This window comes from Panthera tigris, chromosome A1 (assembly GCF_018350195.1).
Source record: "Panthera tigris isolate Pti1 chromosome A1, P.tigris_Pti1_mat1.1, whole genome shotgun sequence".
In the NCBI taxonomy this organism is placed as follows: Eukaryota; Metazoa; Chordata; class Mammalia; order Carnivora; family Felidae; genus Panthera; species Panthera tigris.
Window position 1 is genome coordinate 10141426 of NC_056660.1, and position 19627 is coordinate 10161052.

Consider the following 19627-nt stretch of genomic DNA (forward strand, 5'->3'; position numbering starts at 1 on the left):
ACGCTTCCCAGCACGGCCTGCTTCCCTGTGGGCACCCCGGGCCGGCCTCACTGTGTGGCAACCGGGGGGCCGTCGCTGCCAGGTGGACCCCACAGGCCCCGGCCCGCCAGGCGCTGAAGAAGCCCCCCGGCCACGGCCCGCCCTGCCCCGTCAGGGTGACGCATCCGCTCGGAGGTGCGGGGAGAGCCCAGGGAGGAGGTAGGAGCCGGCAGCCCCCGCGGGGCCGGGGGTGCCACACCTCCTTCCATTCCTTCTGGAGCAGCAGCCCCTGCCCCAGCAGCGCTCCTCCCTCCACTCCGCCCCTGGCTTGAACGTCAGGGCTCCCTCGTGGGCACCGTTCGGTCCCCGCCAAACTCCTCACGGAGAGGGTGCCCACCCCGACTCCTGGACACGGGGAGGCGCGGCTCTGCGTGCCCCCCTGCTCTCCTGGGTTTTATCTTCGTGGCTGTGGAGCAGTAGGGCCGTTTCGCCTCGCATGCGCATTATCTACTCATGGAGGAATGTTATGACCCTCGTCGCAAGATTAGGTAGCTGTTACTAAGACACACTTGGGACCAGCGAATGCAAGAACCTCATGAGAATTCTTTGACTCATAAAGAACCACCTTCTAAATTCCTCGAGAAAGCTCTCCTTCAGGCAAAACATTTACGTATAGCGTTGCTATAGAATGTCCGGAATCCTCAAACAACACTTAACATCGTTTAGAAACGGTCGGGCTGCTTATGACAACCAGATGAAGTGATGAGGCGCGTCATCCTCGATCGGACGCTGGATCCAAACAACAGCCGTGAAGGACGTTTGGGGGACCGAGGTACCTGGTCGGGCTCTTGTGCCGACGAGGGGTTCCTTGGGCGCGACGGTGGACTTGAGGGGTGGGAGGACGAGGTCCCCGTTCCGAGAAGGTATGGGCGGGAGAGGTGACTGTCGCTGTGACTGGTCAAGGGTTCACGGCACTGTTCTGCCAATTTTTCTAAATAAAAAGGGAGGGGCGTTAAAAAAAAAAAAAAGCTACTCTGGTATTTGTCGTTTTGTGGGAAAGGGATAGTGTTCAGGCAACTCTCTCGGAGGTTTTTAGTGCCAGTAAACAGGACGATTCACTAATTTTGACAATCACCCCTTCTTTGGCCCTGGGCAAATAGTGTCCTTGGCCTATGGATTATAAAGTCATGGTCCCTCAGAGCCTTTTTTTGGCGCCATCTGGCTTCTAGAACATTCCCAAACCTGGAAGTGCTTAGCAAAGAGGTAGCCCTGGGCACCCAGTGATGATAAATGACTGAATTTCCACTCACCCCACAGCGGCTGGTTGGTTCACCGAGCAGGAAGACAGGCATGCGTTGACTGCCCATGTCTATTTCAAAAGCCATGCTTTTCAGAGAAAACATGAAAGGGAAGAAATTAAAAAATATCGTGTGTGTGTGTGTGTGTGTGTGTGTGTGTGTGTGTGTATGCACGCGTGTGTGCAGTGATAGCTGGTAGGAGTAAACAGTATATGCTGATGTTGGAAAAGAAACCTAGCAAAGAGGAAGCCCCTCCCTACTCTTGGTGCGGCGAGCCTTCACCGCATACCTGCTCTGTGCCAAGATCCCCAAACACGTCGTCGTGTAGACCAACTCCTTTCGTCCTCAAGGACGACCACTTTGTAGAGGGAGAAAGTGAGCTTACGAGCTTACGGAGGAAATTGGCTGGGGGAGGTCAATGTCAAAGCCAAGCTGATTGTAAAATGTGGAGCCGGAATAGAACCCCCAGTATGTTTGACTTAAAAGCTATGGAAGCACTTAATTTGTCACCCAGTGCTACCCCCAACTGAGCTGGAGCCAGTACGGGGGATGTAGGGGGTTGTTTCCTGATTCTCTCCACTTTATTTGTTTTGTTTTTAATAATAAAAGACGAAAGCATTTAAAAGGGAGCACATTTGTTGGAAATCTCTGGGCTGCAGTATGTGTGCAGAGGATGTTGGGGTGAGGGGTGGTGGTGATGCAGGGAGGAGCCCCTACGAGGACCAGAGTAAATAACTGCTACCATTCATTCAGTTGGCTGCACAGGGGGCTCATTCTCCATATGCCTCAAGCCTTAAGTGAGGAAAACAGAAACCATTAAAACGATACACACAGACCTACGGAAAAGTGCCGGTAACCGCATCACATCAATCCCCAAGTCCCCCTAGGGGGAAGCGACAGGAGAGGAGGAGTGAGGAAGTTGGGTAGCTTAAGGGAGAATTGAACATCCATAGCCAAGGAGAAAAGGCTAAGTATAGAAAAATGTAAATGGATGGGCATATATCAGTTTATAGAATATAGCGTCACTGCTCGGAAAACGGAACTTCAGATACCTTGGCTGAAATATCAGCTATCACATACATCCTATGTATAGTCAATAGCTCAATGGTTCTTGAGTTTGCAGGTTACACTCACCTGGGAAGCCTTGCAAATCCTGATGCCCAGGCCCCATCCCAATCAGAATCTCTGTGGGTGTTTTCGTTTTTTGGTTTTTGGTTTTTTTTTTGTTTTTTGTTTTTTGTTTTTTTAAAACTTCTGGCATCTTTTAACTTGTAGCCTGCGTTGCAAATCACTGTTTCTGGGTCAGCGTTTAATGGAGAGGCAAGCTCGTTTTTCGGTTTTTGTTAAATTGTCTTGTTGTTTTAATGAACACTTGTAATGGTCTAACAGAACCAGTCCTCATCTTGATTCTTTCTATACACGGATATCTTGCTTAATCTTTCTCTCTCTTCTCTTCCTTTCTCTCTCTGCCTCTCTGTTTCTGTCTCAGTCGCAACCGGGGATGCAAACACTGGATTAAGAGACTGTATTTGGTGGTGAAAAGCTTTGGTGTGTCAAAGAAGCATGGGCTTAGAAAGCTCTCTACAGCCTGGTGAGAAAATAACACATCTTAATACGGTTGCATTCAATGGATGATTGCAGAGAACAGATTCGGAGGCCTCTGACGGAGCGTTTGCAATGATGATAAAAGTGTATTTTCACCGCGCTGACCAACTTTTACCCCTGGGTGAGTACATGCTAACTTTTATCCCTCTGCTGCCATAGGGAGAACACTACCTTTGGAGTCAGTCAGATCGAAGTTCTGATGAACCTCTCAACTTGGTCGGACTGTCCTTCACCCCATTTCCCCACTGGTAAAATGGGAAACATACCCTCGGAGGATTGTGAAGCCCGAGTAGGAGCACCTAGCAGAGGGCTGAGGCACTCGGAGGCGGGTAAGTGCCAATATCCCCCCTTCTCTTTGTGTGCGATTTGGAAGGTCGTCGCTTTCCCTAGAGAGGCTCTCAAGGGGCAGGGGTCCTCTCTGGTTGTCACAACAGGAGCCCTAGTGGCACCTAGTGGGTAGAGATGAAGGATGCTGTTGAACACTGTATGAGGTGCCAGGCGGTCCCCGTAACACAGTGCCACCTGCCTTAAGTAGATTAAGAATCGTTAAGGGACCCATGCTGTACTACAGTTCTGAGAAAATGAAACCGCCAGAGACTGGAACAGCTAATTATTCTGAAGCTTTCAAATATGTCACACATGCTCATATTATTTACAAAACACATGCAAATACAGACTCAAAAATAACCAATTTCGACCGGTTGTCTTTTAGGAAGTACCCAATGCTAGCGAAGCTAGGCCACGGAGAGAAAACCATAGCACATTTGCCACAGCTAGCTGGAATGGCACGGGGGTAACTTTCTCCTCACCCTGCCCACTGGAGGGGCGGAACCACGCCCACAGTACATAGTACTTTGGGAAAGTGAATCTCTCTCTCCAAATATCATTAGAAGACTCCATCTCCCCAGAAAAGCATGACAGGGTTGTTTTGTGTGGATTACATAGAGAGAGTGACGTATTCCTGCACAGCAAATACCATAGTCTGGATAGAAGTCTGGATGGAAGTGGTAATGTAAAAAAAAAAAAAATTATATATATATATATATATATATATATATATACACACACAAATGCCGCTGATAAAAGCGAGTCATTGGCAACAACCAAAGTTTATTTTTTGGACTTTCTGAAAGTAACTCTTGAAAGGCTTTTGAAACGAGGCATATTACATTTTTTTGATGGGGAATCAAGGACAATAAAAAGTAAACATTGGGGATTTGACCCAAGAAAGCTAATCATTGCTCAGACTTCACCAATGTTCATGATGAACTAGACTCCAGGGGTCTACAAGAGTAGACATTTTTTCCAAGTTTTTATTTAAATCCCAGTTGGTTAACACATAGTGTAATATTAGTTTTAGGTGTACAGTATAGCGATTCATCACTTATATACAATACCCAGTATATCATTACTAGTGCCCTCCTTAACCCATTACCCATTTAACCCATCCCAGGCCCACCTCCCTGCCAGTAACTCTCTAGTCTATTCTTTATACGTGAAGAGTCTGTTTCCTAGTTTGCTTCTCTTTTTCACATGTTCATCTGTTTTCTTAAATCCCACATGTGAGTGTAATCATGATGTTTGTCTTTCTCTTATTTTGCTTAGCATAATACTCTATAGCTCCATACACATCATGGCAAATGGAAAGGTTTCATTCTTTTTGATGGCTTATATTTCACTGTATGTATGTATGTATGGGGGGTGTAATGTGAAATTTATTACATATATACATATACATGTGAGATATGTATCTCCCATCTTTATCCATCACTTGCTGGACATTTGGGCTTTCCATAATTTGGATACTGTTGATAATGCTGCTATAAACACTGAGGTTCATGTATCTCTTTGAATCAGTATTTTTGTGTCCTTTGGATAAATATTTATAGTGCAATTGCTGGATCATGGGGTAGTTCTATTTTTAAGTTTTTGAGGAACCTCCATACGGTTTTCCAGAGTGGCTGCACCAGTTTGCATTCCCACCAGCAGTGCAAAAGGGTTCCTCTTTCTCCACATCCTCACCGACATCTGTTACCTGTGTTAATTTTAGATACTCTGACTGGTGTGAGGTGGTATCTCATTGTGGTTTTGATTTAGGTTTCCCTGATGATGAGTGATGTTGAACGTCTTTTCATGTGTCTGTTGGCCATCTGTAGGTCTTCTTTGGGAAAAATGCCTATTCATGTCTTCTGACCATTTTTTAACTGATTACTTTTTTGGGGGGCGGGGGTGTTGAGTTTGGTAAGTCCTTTATGTATTTTGGACACTAACCCTTTATCAGATACGTCATTTGCAAATATATTCTCCCATTCTGTAGCTTGCCTTTTGTTTCCTTTGTTGTGCAGCTTTTTATCTTGATAAAGTCCCAATAGTTTATTTTTGCCTTTGTTTCTCTTGCCTCAGGAGACATATATAGTAAGAAGTTGCTACAGCCAATGTCAAGTTACTGCCCATGTTCTCCAGTGTGTAGATATTTTTAGGAATAATTGTCAGAAAGTGACCATTTAAGTTAAATATAAAATTCCATGTTTTGTTAAATAGAGCATTTATCCAAACTACTCCATGCCTTGAGGATTCTAAGTGATTGCTAGATAAATCATAATTGTGTGATATTATGATATATATTAGAATATTAACATGTATTATGAAGTAGTCAACATTGACAATGTTGTTTTCCGATATCCATAAATGCAATCTTGAGGTCTGCAAACTATAGCTAGTTGAGCCATTTAAAAAAAAAAAAAACGACTTCAGCTTTACAGAAAAGTGATACTACAGAAAACTTCCCATCTTTAATACTGATTTAGGACAGGCTGATCGTTCCTCTGTCATCAGGTACTATTTGGGGATGGAAGAAAAAGTTTTCCCATTCTTGTATTTTAAAATCTTTCATCTTTTTTTTTTTTTTTAAATCTTTCATCTTTTATGAGCTTCCCAATTGTACACAGAACACTAACCTACCTTCACCTATCAATGGGGAACTGTACAATGAGTATGTATTAGTGTGCATTAAGAGAACAGAAGAAAAACCACGAGATCAACTCTACATGGAAAAACAAAGTTAAAAGAAATTGCAAAGTGGGAAAATGTTTGAATGTTGGCAAATGGTTAAGATCCTCAATAGTAACATGGAAAATCAATAAACACTACAAATAAGAATGAGTAAAACCTTTATGAAACACACGTAGGCAAACAAATTCATCATGTCGGAAGTACAAGCCACACATAACAAAGACAAGTTACTTAGTGCAGAATGACTGTCGAGTGTGGGATTTAAGATTGGGGTAGCTGGAGTGCCAGGGCTGTTTTAAGGACTAAACTCTGAAAAGCCTGACACACAGTAGCTAAATAGATTATTGTAACAGACTGGCAACACATAAAAGATGAATTCCGCCCCTTGGTGAGGGAAAATTGGTCCTCATTAAAAAAGCATAAAACTGCTGCCCTTAGTGGGTATAGCGTGGTGGTCATCTATCCTAAATGAGCATGTCTTCCCCACCCCACCCCCGACACTTCTTGTCCTTAGAAAATACGCAGATAGAGACAGGATTCACCTCGGGATTGATTAGATTAAAAGACCCAGACAAACTGCTCTCCACCGGCACTGGGACTGGTTAAAGTAGTTTTACGTATGTCTTCACATTGGAACTCGGTAGAGCAGTAAAGTTACAACACCTAACTGTATTTCTCTCCTTGGTCACAGTTTTAGAAAACATCCTACACAACAGTGGAACACGTATACCCGTCCCCACACACACCCGTCATCAGGAGGAAAAGGCTCGAAAGATACGCAACAGGTTAATGTTTTCTTCTGGGTGTTGGGAGTTACATTCAACTTTATATTAAAGACAATGTTTAATATAATAAACATAGGCTACTTTTCTATCGGGAGAAAGCATATGTAAGGGGTATCAGAAAAGGGAAAATTGGGATTTTTCATACGAAAGAACTTCATTTCTGCTACAGTTTACATGCTTTTCCTCTCCCTCAGTCCCATTTAAGTTAGTGACAAAACCGTTTAGAAATGACACCATAAGATGAACTTTATTTTAAAGCTCATAAAGGCTTCACAATATCAGTGACAAACAGAATCCACATTTCTTCCAATTTACACCTTCACATGACAATGTGCTGTATAACAAGAGATAGAGTTGAAAGTTTTTGTTCTGCATGCTGCTAACACATTTCACTAGCTTTTGCTTTACTCATTGGATTTTTTTTAATATCAAAGCAAAAAGTCATATTCTATTGGACAGAATTAATATTAGAAAGCCCTTATGAAATCAGACTTAGTCTTGTTTATAAACATCCACACCCACACACGTGCTGAAATGGAGAGCAAAATGCAAGAAAACTACCTTGGCAGGAACAAATGCTTCAAGATTTTAATCACAGCCCTCTTGAACAAGCAGTACAGTTTATTTTCTCCAAAAGACAAAAGTCAAATTCATCCTCAGTGATGCAAATGGGAATACTGCACAGAAGCTTAGTATGAATTCACAATTCCACAGGAATCTGAGAGTTACCAAGGCAATTTTCCCTTTTAGGATCATAAAGACTACAGACTGAAGCTTTTTTCTCTTTCCATATAATACACAAAATTTCTAAACATCCTTAAAAAAGAAAATATAAATAGTCTCAGTATGTTATGTAGAGTCACATACTGTGGCAGAAACATCTACTGACTGAAGGACGAAGCCGACGTAGTGTGCTCTAGTCCAAGTCCATGTTAACGGGCCTCTTCTCGTGAGGGTAACACTCCCCGTTCTGACGTGGAGGCTCGGCACCCAGATTTTCTGTGCCTTCTAAATCTTCTTCCTTTTTATCAGTATTTGGGCCATTTGGAGTTCTTTCCAGTTTGGGTGACTCGATCTTTGGTTTGGGTTGTGTTACGACGGGTTCACAGGTGTTACTCAACTCCTAAGCAAGGAAAACAAAACTGGTCGTCAGGGTAACTCAGATCCATCCAGTCATTTTCAATTACTTTCATAACACACGTGAACGGGTACATTTCTACCAACTCCAATTATATACAGCTCAAGGAATTCATTTTCTCATTACACTTGCCCAAAACTATAGCCTGAGGCCTGATCAAGAGAGAAGAGAATATTCTTGTAGGATGTGTCAGGAACTTGCAAAGTACTCCTATATCATATTACCCCACTTAATCCTCACAACAGTATTAGAAAGTAGGAATTATGATCCCCATCTAGGTCGGAGAGAGAAGATGGTTCAGAGAGGCTGGATAATTTAACCTCAAGATCAGGAAAACCAGTGAGTGAAGAGCTGGGATTCAAGTGTACAGCCCCCTGACTTCAAAGGCTCACGATTCTTTAACCTTCACTGTGTTTAAACATTCTTGCAGATGCAAAGCATTCTTTGGTTTTCTTCTCAGCTTTCTTTAAAGCCTCACACACTTGGCAAGTCCTTCCCTGACACGATACCAATCTGGGTCCTTCTCCAGTGCCCGGAATCCTAACACTCTACTTTCATTTGTGCCCGCAGCACCTGACACCATCTGATACACTTCCTTCCGCACTTGTAAGCTGTGAAGCCTTCCTCGAACCAGCAGGTGGACTGTGACAGGGCGGGGACTGCCTCTGTACACTCCGTTTCACCTGTGACCAATGGTTGCCACATGGTAGGCGCTCAACAAATGTATTTATTGAAGTAAATGAATAATGAAGAAAAGGAAATTGTACAGAAACATAAGGTCTTCTGTATTTTGAAGTATCAACAGTGAACTAATAAGAAATCTGGTTTCAGTCAGAATGAGGTAAAGACTGATCAAAGAAAGAATTGTCTCAAGTTCACAGGATTACAACTGGAGTCCCGAAGAAAACACAGGAGTAAACGTTAGACAGTAATGCTTACCTTTATTTTTGCTTTAATTTCCTGAGCACGTACAACTGGATCCTGGTCAAGACTCTTTTTAGCCTGAGCATTCATGAGGTTGTTCATCCACTCCATCACTTCATTAACAGACTTCTCAACCTTTTTCATCTCAGACTCATCGATATGATTGTATTTCTCATCCTGAATGGAAAAAAAGCAGTTATCCTGTGAAACGAAGTATTTAACAATAACATCTCACCTGACCCAATTTCCCATGAAGTTCATACCTACCTCTGGTCTCAAACACGAAAACAAAGGTCTCACTTAGGAAGATGTGTTCACAACGAAGGTTCCTCAACTTAGTATTAGTTTATTAAAATCTAGGTTAACTTCCTTGCGATGTATAAAAAGACTTACATTATTTCTGAAGTCCGCGGCTATCTTGGCATAGTGCTGCAGTCTCTGTCCCAGTTCTTCAAACATTTTTGGTCGTTCCTCAGCTTCTTGAAACCGAACTTTAACTGGAGTGCCAATTTTCTAAAACAAAATGTAATAAATTAGCATTTGTCCAGCTGCATCTCAGAAGTCTGTAGTCTAGGGGGAGAGAAGGGCTTACCATTAACTCTTCCAACTTGTCAACATATGCTTGTTTAGCTTGGTCCTCTCCCTCTTCATACAGCCAGTTTTCGGTCTCCGTGAGCAATCTCAAAAAATTTTGGTGATCCTGTACAGGAAACAGAAGAGAATCCGTATCAGTTGCAACTTGACTGCAAAAATTTTCACAGCAAAACAGTCATCCTCAGAAGTGTTAAACGCTAAGTAACCAATCTTACTTCTAGGAAGGCACTCTGATTAGCTGGATTCTCTTTACTGAAAAGTTATCAAGGAGCAATGAACACTATCCGTGCCATACATTTTACATGAGGGATGAACAGTAATTCTTTGGCTTCTCTTTTACACAGGGACATCTGAGAATTTTTGGTAAGCTGCTTACTGACTTAATGATGTATCTCAGAAGTCCAGTGTTGGACAATCTCTACACTGAAATGTGGTTATGGAAGAGCAGTTCTCTTCCCGTTCTCCAAAGCAACTGGGCCCTGACTAAGGAACTTTCTATTCACTCCCACAACTACCGAATACTGAAAGGGAGATGTCAGACAAGTTGACAACAATTCAATCGCTGAACCTAAATCATTTCCGAACCAATTCATGTAATTATTTCTACTCTAGCCTGAGGAGGTCTACCCTATTTTGGGTCATCTCTCCTTCAGGATCCAAACCATCTAAGAAATTCAGGAAGTGTCGGGGCAGAGCCAAAAACCAAACGTTTATTACAAGGTAGCTCAAGGATCTTAGAACAAAACAGACTCCTCCAAGTTTAAATTCTTGTAACTTCAGGATTAATCCCTAAACCATCCCAAATTTGTATCTAGCCAATTTTTTTCCAAGTCCCATCTTTCATAGTTGGGCTTCTGGGATTTACTCAGAGCCACACTGACTTTGGGAGCTTAGAAAAGGGCTAAGGGGAATAATGTGCTCAATAAACTTTGGAACAACTGCATGAACAAGTCTTATGGGATAAAACAATGACCACAGAGCAGGCAAGGGAACCAGTCATTAAAAAAAAAAAAAAGGTCTGAGGTCTTTAAAAGCAAGGTTTTCTCCTCTTATTTATCCCTCTAGCCCCCATACCTTTAGTGTCACAGACTCTGAGTAAATATTTGATAGGTTCTTTCTTGTGGATGGTAACAACTAAAGGGTCACTGGGATAAGTTAGAACGTAAAATTGCACATCACTAACGGGCCTCTTTCCGAGACTTTGTTTATACAATTTCTATTTCAAGTTTCCCGTTTTCAAAAAGCGTGTTACATAATCTAGTAGAGATTTAAATGTCAGACTTGAGATGAAACACTTGATGAGATTATCTGAATAAAAACAGAGCGTGGGGCACCTGGGTGGCTCGGTTAGTTAAGCATCCAAGTCTTGATTTCAGCTCAGGTCATGATCTCAGGGTTTGTGAGACTGAGCCCAGCATCAGGCTCTGTGCGGACAGCACGGAGCCTGCTTGGGATTCTCTCTCTCCCTCTGCTCCTCCCCATCTTGTGAGCGTGCATGTGCGCTTTCTCTCAAAATAAACTCAGAAAAAGAAAACAACAACAACGCTCTACACATACCTGCTCACATATAAATTTTTCATATGGTCCACACAACTTGTCCCTGAACTCATACACATATTCCTCCACCGCATTTTTAGCATCGTTTCTTTCCTTTTCCAATTTATCTTGCATTATCATCTTACCCTGTCAGAAAACAGAAAAGGTCAATTCCAGTCTTCTGTTATCTGTAACTAAATTTTAACTAGACTCTGGTGTTAAAATCAACAATTATATACCCTGCCCCCAAAAGTGTTAACAGTTCTAACGTACACCTCATGAATCTTCCAATAAATCTTACAAAGTTCTTCATTTACTATATACACATAGTAGGTTGGGATTTAAAAAAAAAAAAAAAAAAAAAATTAGGTAATAAATTACACAGCTTCCGCATCTCAGGTTTAATACCAAGGGGGGGGAAAACCCAATCCGCTGTAATTATTTTTTTAGGTAGTTATACGATCGTCTCATATTAGGATTAATATCGGCAAGCGTGTAATGGTCACACCATTCTGCCACCATATTTGAAATTAAGGGCTATAAATTTATTTACCCACTTATGAAATATAAGTGAGGTATAATTATTAAATTTCTAAGCACAATGTTGCCATCTCAGCAAAATAAAACGGAATCTCAATTATGTTCACATATTCTAGACTACAAAGAAGCACAACGTACTTTAACAGAAAAATGTAGTGTGGCCTGAAATACCAATTGTATTGTGTTCTGTACTAGGACATACTGGCATCCAATTTCTTCCAAGAACTTGGGCAATCAATTATATACCTGGCAGAATGATCTACGGTACAGATTTCTTTCAAAAGGATGCAAAACTATAAATCAAGCTTGTTAAAAACATTAAATTGGAAAACCATTAGTTACGGACTCATCCTATTCCTAAAACTGTATAGAACTTGGGAGTATGGGAAAGAAGTGTATGTATTTATCTATTAGAAATAAGGGTAACAGGGCCAAACAACTAAATACACAGCAGAATGAAAACTATTTACCTGAAGCACTTACCTCTGTCTCAATATACATGTTAAGAAGGTCTTTCCCTAACTGCCAGACCAAGTTGGCTTCAACAGGCAGCTCAACATTCACCACCTTTATTTTGGGTTTTTTAGCTTCTGGAGGCTGGTCAACTTTCTTTTCATTGACCTTAGGGAAGGGGTAAAAAAGAAGTGGAAAAATTCTTACATAATCCTTGAAACAATGACAACGGTATCTCCCTATCATACTTACTGATGACTCAGGCAAAAATAAAGTCCCTAAACTTTAGAAGAATGTCGAAGACCGTCTAATTCCCACCACACATTTTACACTGGGCTGCAGTTACAAGTTAAACATGTCATACTTTCCTTCAAGAATTCACCAGGATATTTTTCTCTTTGCATGGTAAATTTAATCTCTCCTGCTAAAGCTTTTCTTCATAGTTCTCTAATTTTTAACCCCCTTCAACAATATTTCAGACTCCAGAAGTCAAAAATATTATTAAATTGCCACATCTTTAAATCATAGTCTAGAACCTTAATAGTAACAAGATAGATTATGACCAATGCTAAGCATGTTAGGACCAATCTACTCCTGTAATATATACTTAAATCCCTGTATCCCACTATTATACCTGTTGCAATTATAATTAGCACTATACTGATGAGTGCCTTTTAAAGTTTCCTGCTGAATGCGGGGATTATATACATACACACACACCCACACATATATGTAAGTATATGTATAAGTATCCTTATTCCTATTATCTGTTTTTGAATGATCCCACTTTTCACAAGCAACTCTGTAAGGTAAAAACAGACAAAGAGCCTTAATATAGAAAGTGAAATGATGCAGCAAACACTAACAATTTACTGCAGTTTTTAAAAATATGTAAATACAGGGCTAAAGAAGTAAGTATCTCTCCTATTGCCTTTAATTTTCCAGGACTTTTCTGTGTTTCCATTTCTATAGGCTCCTACTAGCTGAGATGGTAAAGAACACAATTTAGGAAACTCAGCTGTGGAACAGATTAGAAAAACCAAGGGGTATAAAACATATACCCTGACTGGCTGGGATGGCCAAATAGGAAAGAATAGCCCATCGATACGGCAAACACCACCGGTGGATAATTCTGGGGAGTTAAAAAAAAAAAAGGTTGAAGCTCTAGGCACTTCATAGAAGAAACTGGGACTTGAAAAAGGTTCAGCGGCTTGCCTAAAATGATGAAGACAGAGACGGGACTAGAACTCCTGTTTCCCAGACTTATTTCAGTATTCCTGAGTCACAGGTCTCAGTGCGGCCAGCTGCCTCACCCACAATGATCTTGCCAATCAGCCCGCAGTCCCCATGCCTTCTTCACTCTAGCGCACAGACCCCCCAACAGACTACGCATGCTCCGGGGCCACGAACCACAAGGAAAATGAATTAGATGACATCTACACCTAGCAAAACACAGGAGTACGACAGATATTTGGGAAACGAATGGATGACAGCACATGTGTGGCAGTGAAGTCAGCATAAGACTCTCTGACGGTCCAACATTAAACCAACTACTGACTAAACCAATACATCACAAAATGGCACTCGACAAGGCACGGATGAAGAATCTCCAAAGTAGTATGTGACAGTGTTCCAGAGGGTCTGCTGCTATCAGTCCCACCTACAACTAAGAATATGAGATGGTGCCCCATGTTATGTTCCAGACAGGTACTGAGACCATCAGCACAAGTCAGTTCATGCTCAACGCTACGTGAAGGGGAAGGATGGGGACGGCAGGGAGCTGTTGTGGCAAAGAAAGCAAAGCTGCTTCACCACCACCTCCGCCACCACGCAACTCTGGAAGAGAAGAAAAAGGCGGCTTTCAGAGAGTCAGGAACTAAAGCTCATAGTAGGACCCCCCCGCCAGGACCAATCAGGGCATGAGATTAAAAACTGAAAGCTTTTACCAAGTGTATAATGTATTTTTGCCAATGAACAATTCTAGAATTCATCGGAGGGTAAGAGAAAACCAAATCACTAATGAAAGATTAATAATTTACATGCAACTTGCACAAAAAGTGGAAGTTCTGCAAAGCACAGAATGATCTGGAGTCACAATGGAAACTTCGCGGTATCTATCGGACCATGAATTTTAAAGGTTTGCTTATTAGGAGCTGTCATTTATTCAAGGGACACCACACAACTCATTTAGCTTCCAACACATACTGTGGAAGCATGGCAAAGAAAAATTACTTCGAGGTACGATCTGGTTGTTCCCAGATCACAGTTAATTTGACAGGTCACTTGAGAGGAGAAAAAAGTTTACTAGACTCCTATAGCCCGTGTATTTATCATCAGACTAATGCAAGCAAGAACTCATCACACAGCACTGGGATGTAGCTCTTTCTGCTCCTCACATTAGCAGATACGTCTGGCACCAGAGAAGACAAGAAATGCCATGCATTCATCTCTCGTTGCTCGGAGCAGCAGTTCATCAAGAGAAGCTGTCATGTTTAAAGCAGGATATTCAGTTTCCTCATTTTAATTGAAAAACACATAAAAAATTAACAGAAGAAAAATCCTACCCAGAATAAGATAACTTGGTGCTTGCTCTTGAAACTGCAGATTTAATGATATCATTAATGATCACATGTTGCAACATTGTCTAAAGGAATGAACTAGAAGAGTCACTCACTTTGTCAGCATCTGGGATTTTGTTTTCTTCTGAGGTAAGTTCAGGTGAAGGGGGAGACTGTGAGGTTTGTTGACCATCAGTTTGTACCTGGGGCTGTGTTCCAGCTTCACTGTTGTCTTGCTGGATATTTTTCTGAAATGAAAGCCCAGGCACAAAGGATGTAGAAAGCAGGTGTACTTGTATAACTTTAATAGGTTATAGGGCACCAAAGACAGTACACTCAATTTCTGAAATCTTAATAAGTGGGGGAAAAAAGAGACTGGATAAAAGCAAAATAAACACATGAAAACTCCTTACAAATCTTAAACCTGTAAGAAATTCTTTCAACGATAGCAGTTAATATAGTTAAATAACCAAGTAGTAGGCATTTTGATTGATGTGATGAGTCAAGAACTCTCCTTTAAGAAACTTTCACCTAGCTTTGTACAGCTCTTAAGCTCTCAAAAGCACAAAAAGTAGGTTGACTCCAGGCCTCTCTCCCAAAAACAAGATTCCAAAACTTAAATTTCACCAGCAGCTGTGAGCATCTCAACACAGCTCCATTTCAATGAAATGAACAGTTGCATAAAATAGCCAACTATCAGTCCTTCAGGGATGCATCATTTCAGCTTACAGATACCCAAGACCGCATCCGTCCCCACCTTCTTTTTGGGATCCAGCCATTTCCACCTCAGAAGATCTCAGGATAAAGAATATACGCTACATGTTAGTAGAACTCAATCCCCAATAATCAGTGCTTGCTATGCTCTTTTCCCATCTTCGGGAAAAGCCCAAAACATTCTAATTTAACTACTTTCTATCCACCCTGAAGCCTCTTAAAATTTTCTTTCAGAACTTCAAGATTCTAAGGCAGACACTGAAGTATTCAAAAACAAGGCACTCATGATGTAAATATACCCAAAAGGCACTAAGAGATTGATACAACAGGTATTAGAATAATGGTATCTGTCGCCAAATGGCAAAGTATATGGCACTGGTCATTTAACTCATTATTTTGAAATTTTTCTAAATGAGAAAATGAAGGCTCAGATGTAAATGTTCTCTAAACATTCTAGAAATGGTAACAGTGTTAACAGAGTTGTGTGGCCACAGGATACCATACTTTCTCACATGTTAACTAAAACATCACACCACCTGCCTCTTCACGTAAGCTATTTGTGATTATTATCCAAAAGGAAACTCTAACAGTTAATTTATCTTGAAGTTTCTTAAAATTCTTCTGCACTCATGCTAACAAAAGTCTAAATTAAGAACGTGAACAATAACAACTTTCTATTCTCTATGTAGATACTTCTCTTCCCTCCTCCCACAATACAGCAAGCCATGTAAACAAAAGTGCAAACCATGTAAATAAAAGCAAGTCCTGAAATAGCAAAGTCAACTTCACAATTTTTAAAAATAATCTTTAATATTTGGTATATATTCCACCACATTAATTTTTTTAAGTCTTTTTTCTTAATCATCAGTTAACACCGCCTTCTCAATATGTGGTCGATGCCTTTAAAAAAATGATTCAGAGAAACTTTATGACTCTAGTTATATTGTAATGTGCCAGTTCAAATTAAGCGATATAGAGTTTAATCGATTATAAGTCATCAAATTCTGGGCTGTATATTATCATCACCTAGCAATTGCTATTATCACCCTTACCCAAAATTCTAATCAAAATTAAGAAACATGTATTTTAACCTTTCCCTACCCTTCTCCTATAGAATTAAATCAACTATATATTCAAACACAAAGGGTGATCCAGAAACTTACCTCGGTGTCTGAGTTTTCTGCTGGTCTTTGATTTGGACACTCCATGTCTGTTTCAACAGAAGATACTTCATTCTCCTCAGTTGGGACTTTCTCCACCATAGATGCTGTAGAGATGGTGAAAATGCCATGGGTATTGACTCGCACTTTCACTTTCACTCTAGATTTTTCTCCATCTTTCTGCGCAGAAACATTCTGAACTACGAAGCGGCCTGGAACAAAAAGAAATTGGCAATTTTAGAAGTGCATCTAAAGCTCCGTAAAGAAGTCAAAGGCCTGAAAATACAGCTTGAAAGTACACTAGTCCTAAATCTCCCCAATTTTCTCTACCAACTGAATTAAGAATCTTTTTCACTACAAACATAAAATAAACTTAGTTATATGGTATACTTCAGTGCTTTGAGATTAGTCTTAATATGCCATAAAACCTTCAAAAGCAAGGGCACTCTTGTGATCGGGTGTATTTAACATAGATATTGCACTGCTGACAAGCAGTCCCTGCCTCCTCCTACCCTGTTTCTCCAGATTGGTGGTAAGGGACAAACTAGACTGGAAAATCTGTTACCAAGTGTAAGGTAGACGGCTCTCAAGCGATATCAAGCACCAGATGCATTTTAATCCCACAGGGGCTTTAGGGAATACGGTTTTTCTGACTGAATAATCAAAACATTTCCCTAGGTCTTAAATACGAGAGGTTTTCATAACACCTGTTTATCAAAGTCTGAAATTACTATGCAAAATACAGTAGTTCCAGAGCCATTACTCAGGGGGGGTTAAGAGTGTGGACTCTGGCCTGGGCTTGAACCCAGGCTAGGTGTCCTAATTCAAGTTATTTAACCTATGTTTCCATGGACAGAGTTGCAAGTGTTTACAGTGAGCATGTAAAACTACAGAACCAAGTGCTAAGTGTTAGCTATCATCTCCACCAATAGCCTTATTCCAGAGATCACTAAACCAAAATTAAGTATTTTGAACCTCATATGTGCAAAGCACTATATGGGATTTAACAGCCCTATATTTAAGGTGCTGTCTACACAAACACAGAAAGTTACATATTTAATTACCAGGTCAGTGAAAGATGTTGGAATTGACATTCAATAATTATCAGATCACTAGAGGTCAGGAAATAATTACCATAAGACCCATTTAAAGAAACAGCATTTACTATGGGGCATCCAAGACAAGTCACAGGAGAAAGAGAAATTCAAGACCATTCTTTAAGTATGTCTAAGCTTTTTGGTTTTGGTGGTAACATGTTAACTTGATGACATACTAAAAAACCTGGATTATACCCTTTGCATGATGGGGAATTAATGCATAGAATCCAACCTATTAGAAGTTCAGTCTCTATTCAACAATTTCTTAGCAATAAATTCGTAAAAACTGTTTAAAAACAAAACCAAACAATCTGTGCCAGTACACTTTTAGTCTTAAATAAGAAGAAAGAAGACACAACTGGTCAGGTCAGACTCCTTCAAACAACTTCATTACAAAAAGGTATGGGGCAAGGGTGAGTCCGGAACACATCTAGCGATGCTGGCGAATTTCGCCCTCAGCCTGGGAAAGAGACATGGCCACGCAGGAAGATGTATCTGTAGCTCTCCAACAGACTTCCAGTAACTAGGAGTCAAAACAGACAGCGCCAAACCTCTCCAAGAAAAGTGTACCAAAAAAGATGTACTTTTTTCACTGGGTTCTGAGGCAGGTTTTAAGTTGGAAGTAATGTTCCATCCAGAAGAAAGGTTAACAGTAAAAGTAGGTGCTGATGCTTTAAATAGAGACTGTATCAGAAGAGAAAAAACACTGAAGAGTCCCTAAACACAAATATGTGGAAGTAACAGTGGCACCAGCAAGTCATTTCATCTCTACTGGCCAATTTCTTCATCCATAGAAGGAAAAGATTTCTCCATCACCATTATTCTAAATCAACGATGTCTTTACGTGGAATTCTACTCCACTCAACATCAAGAAAAATTTTTACATTTGTACACTAAGTCTTTAAAAGCATAAACACACAAAATTAACGGCTCACCTATTTTTGCTTCTGGATATGGAACTCCTTGAGGGTCAGAATAGAAAGCTTCTAGCTCAAAAGGTCCCCTTCTCAAGAAAGTGAGAACTTTGGAGAAAGGAGCAGCATGGTTTCGACTAAATACTTCATGCACACTAGAGGAAAGGAAAAAGCATTCAGTATTGCAAACATGTAAACTTACTGTGCTACACAAACTGAATCAACACTCTGAGATCTCTACCAATTCTAGCCCACCATTTATTAACACCAAAATGAGAGAAATATTTTGATCAGTTTGGTTGTTCAAAGATCCCAGTAATCAGACTCTCAACTGTAAAAGTCATTTGTTAATTTTCCTTGATATTAAAATACAGTATTTGAATAGTTATCTTCTGCTACCTACCCTTCAGTATCTTCTGAATCATGGTTCCACACCAGAGATATTGGAAAAGGAACTGCATCCGTGATGGAAAATTCTCTAACTTTGAATGCTGGGGAAAGAATTGCACACTTAAAAGGAAAAAAGAAAAAGGATTATCAGGAGGCTATGAATAAATAATTGCATTCACCCTTTAATTAAAATCGGATATCAAGTTTAAATTCAAAATCAAAACTGCTTACGGTACACACTGTCTTAAGTGCAAAGGATTTTCATCTCAATACTATGCCAATCACTAAATATAAAGACAGATAATACAATGAATCTTAGGATGGCAAAAGTTAACTAACAGCAAGTTTCATAGGAGCTTGGGAAAAAACATGGACCTTTCCAGAAATGTCCTGACAGCAACTTCAATTACAAGCTGTACCACTTTTGAACCTGTGTATATATCCACAAACAGCTCTGTCCACATCATCTTTCGAATGTCTAAGAAACTGAAAAAAGATAAAACCCCAAATATTCATATTTTCAAGGAATGTTATGAAGGAGGTGATGGTAAATTCACATTTGGGGTAGATGACACCCAACAGACAGGTGGATTTAGAGTAGTTACATAAAAATGACTAAATATGTGACTACGCTAAAAGTCAGTTTCTGATTAGCATAGGACCCTTCAAAAGAGAGACCAAAAGTGAGCTCTTCCTCTAAAGAAATGATACGCTTCCGATGTTCTGGGGAGTTGGGAGACTTCTTAGGTAAGGGGGCATACTCCATTATCAAGGAAAAAAGCAAAAACAAAAACCCCATGACAAATCATGATGATACAACAGATAATTAACAATGAGTACCTACATGTTCTTCCTTAAGTATTAAGTATAGTCCTTCTAAGTATCTTTGTGTATAGAATCTCTTGCTTTGTTTTATATCAAAAATAACTG

At 40.4% G+C, this 19627-nt stretch overlaps 1 protein-coding gene and 1 long non-coding RNA gene across 11 annotated transcripts in view; one reads left to right on the plus strand and one right to left on the minus strand.

Annotated features, from left to right (window-relative positions):
• The first annotated feature begins 60 nt into the window (after nucleotides 1-60).
• Nucleotides 61-16690, plus strand: LOC122240930. 5 transcript variants are annotated; one of them, XR_006220740.1, is made up of 8 exons: nucleotides 500-811; nucleotides 2767-2868; nucleotides 3042-3211; nucleotides 6586-6679; nucleotides 8388-8523; nucleotides 12837-14572; nucleotides 15371-15465; nucleotides 16461-16690. It is a non-coding gene; the product is annotated as an uncharacterized LOC122240930 (long non-coding RNA). The 5 variants fall into 5 exon arrangements; XR_006220760.1 differs by lacking the exon at nucleotides 16461-16690 and adding an exon at nucleotides 16251-16358; XR_006220734.1 differs by lacking the exon at nucleotides 15371-15465.
• HSPH1 (heat shock protein family H (Hsp110) member 1) overlaps nucleotides 6900-19627 on the minus strand; it is a 28727-nt gene continuing 15999 nt past the window's right edge. For 4 of the 6 annotated variants that reach the window (XM_042994026.1, XM_042994090.1, XM_007074330.3 and 1 more), the window contains 10 exons: nucleotides 18711-18817; nucleotides 18329-18462; nucleotides 16300-16508; nucleotides 14539-14670; nucleotides 11895-12032; nucleotides 10893-11018; nucleotides 9334-9441; nucleotides 9135-9254; nucleotides 8757-8918; nucleotides 6900-7802 (listed from right to left, as the gene is read on the minus strand). In XM_042994026.1, coding sequence (XP_042849960.1) covers nucleotides 7596-7802; nucleotides 8757-8918; nucleotides 9135-9254; nucleotides 9334-9441; nucleotides 10893-11018; nucleotides 11895-12032; nucleotides 14539-14670; nucleotides 16300-16508; nucleotides 18329-18462; nucleotides 18711-18817 — 1443 coding nt within the window. In that variant the 3' untranslated portion in view covers nucleotides 6900-7595. The remainder of the gene's footprint in view (nucleotides 7803-8756; nucleotides 8919-9134; nucleotides 9255-9333; nucleotides 9442-10892; nucleotides 11019-11894; nucleotides 12033-14538; nucleotides 14671-16299; nucleotides 16509-18328; nucleotides 18463-18710; nucleotides 18818-19627) is intronic. The other 2 variants (XM_042994273.1, XM_007074331.3) reach the window with 1 other exon arrangement.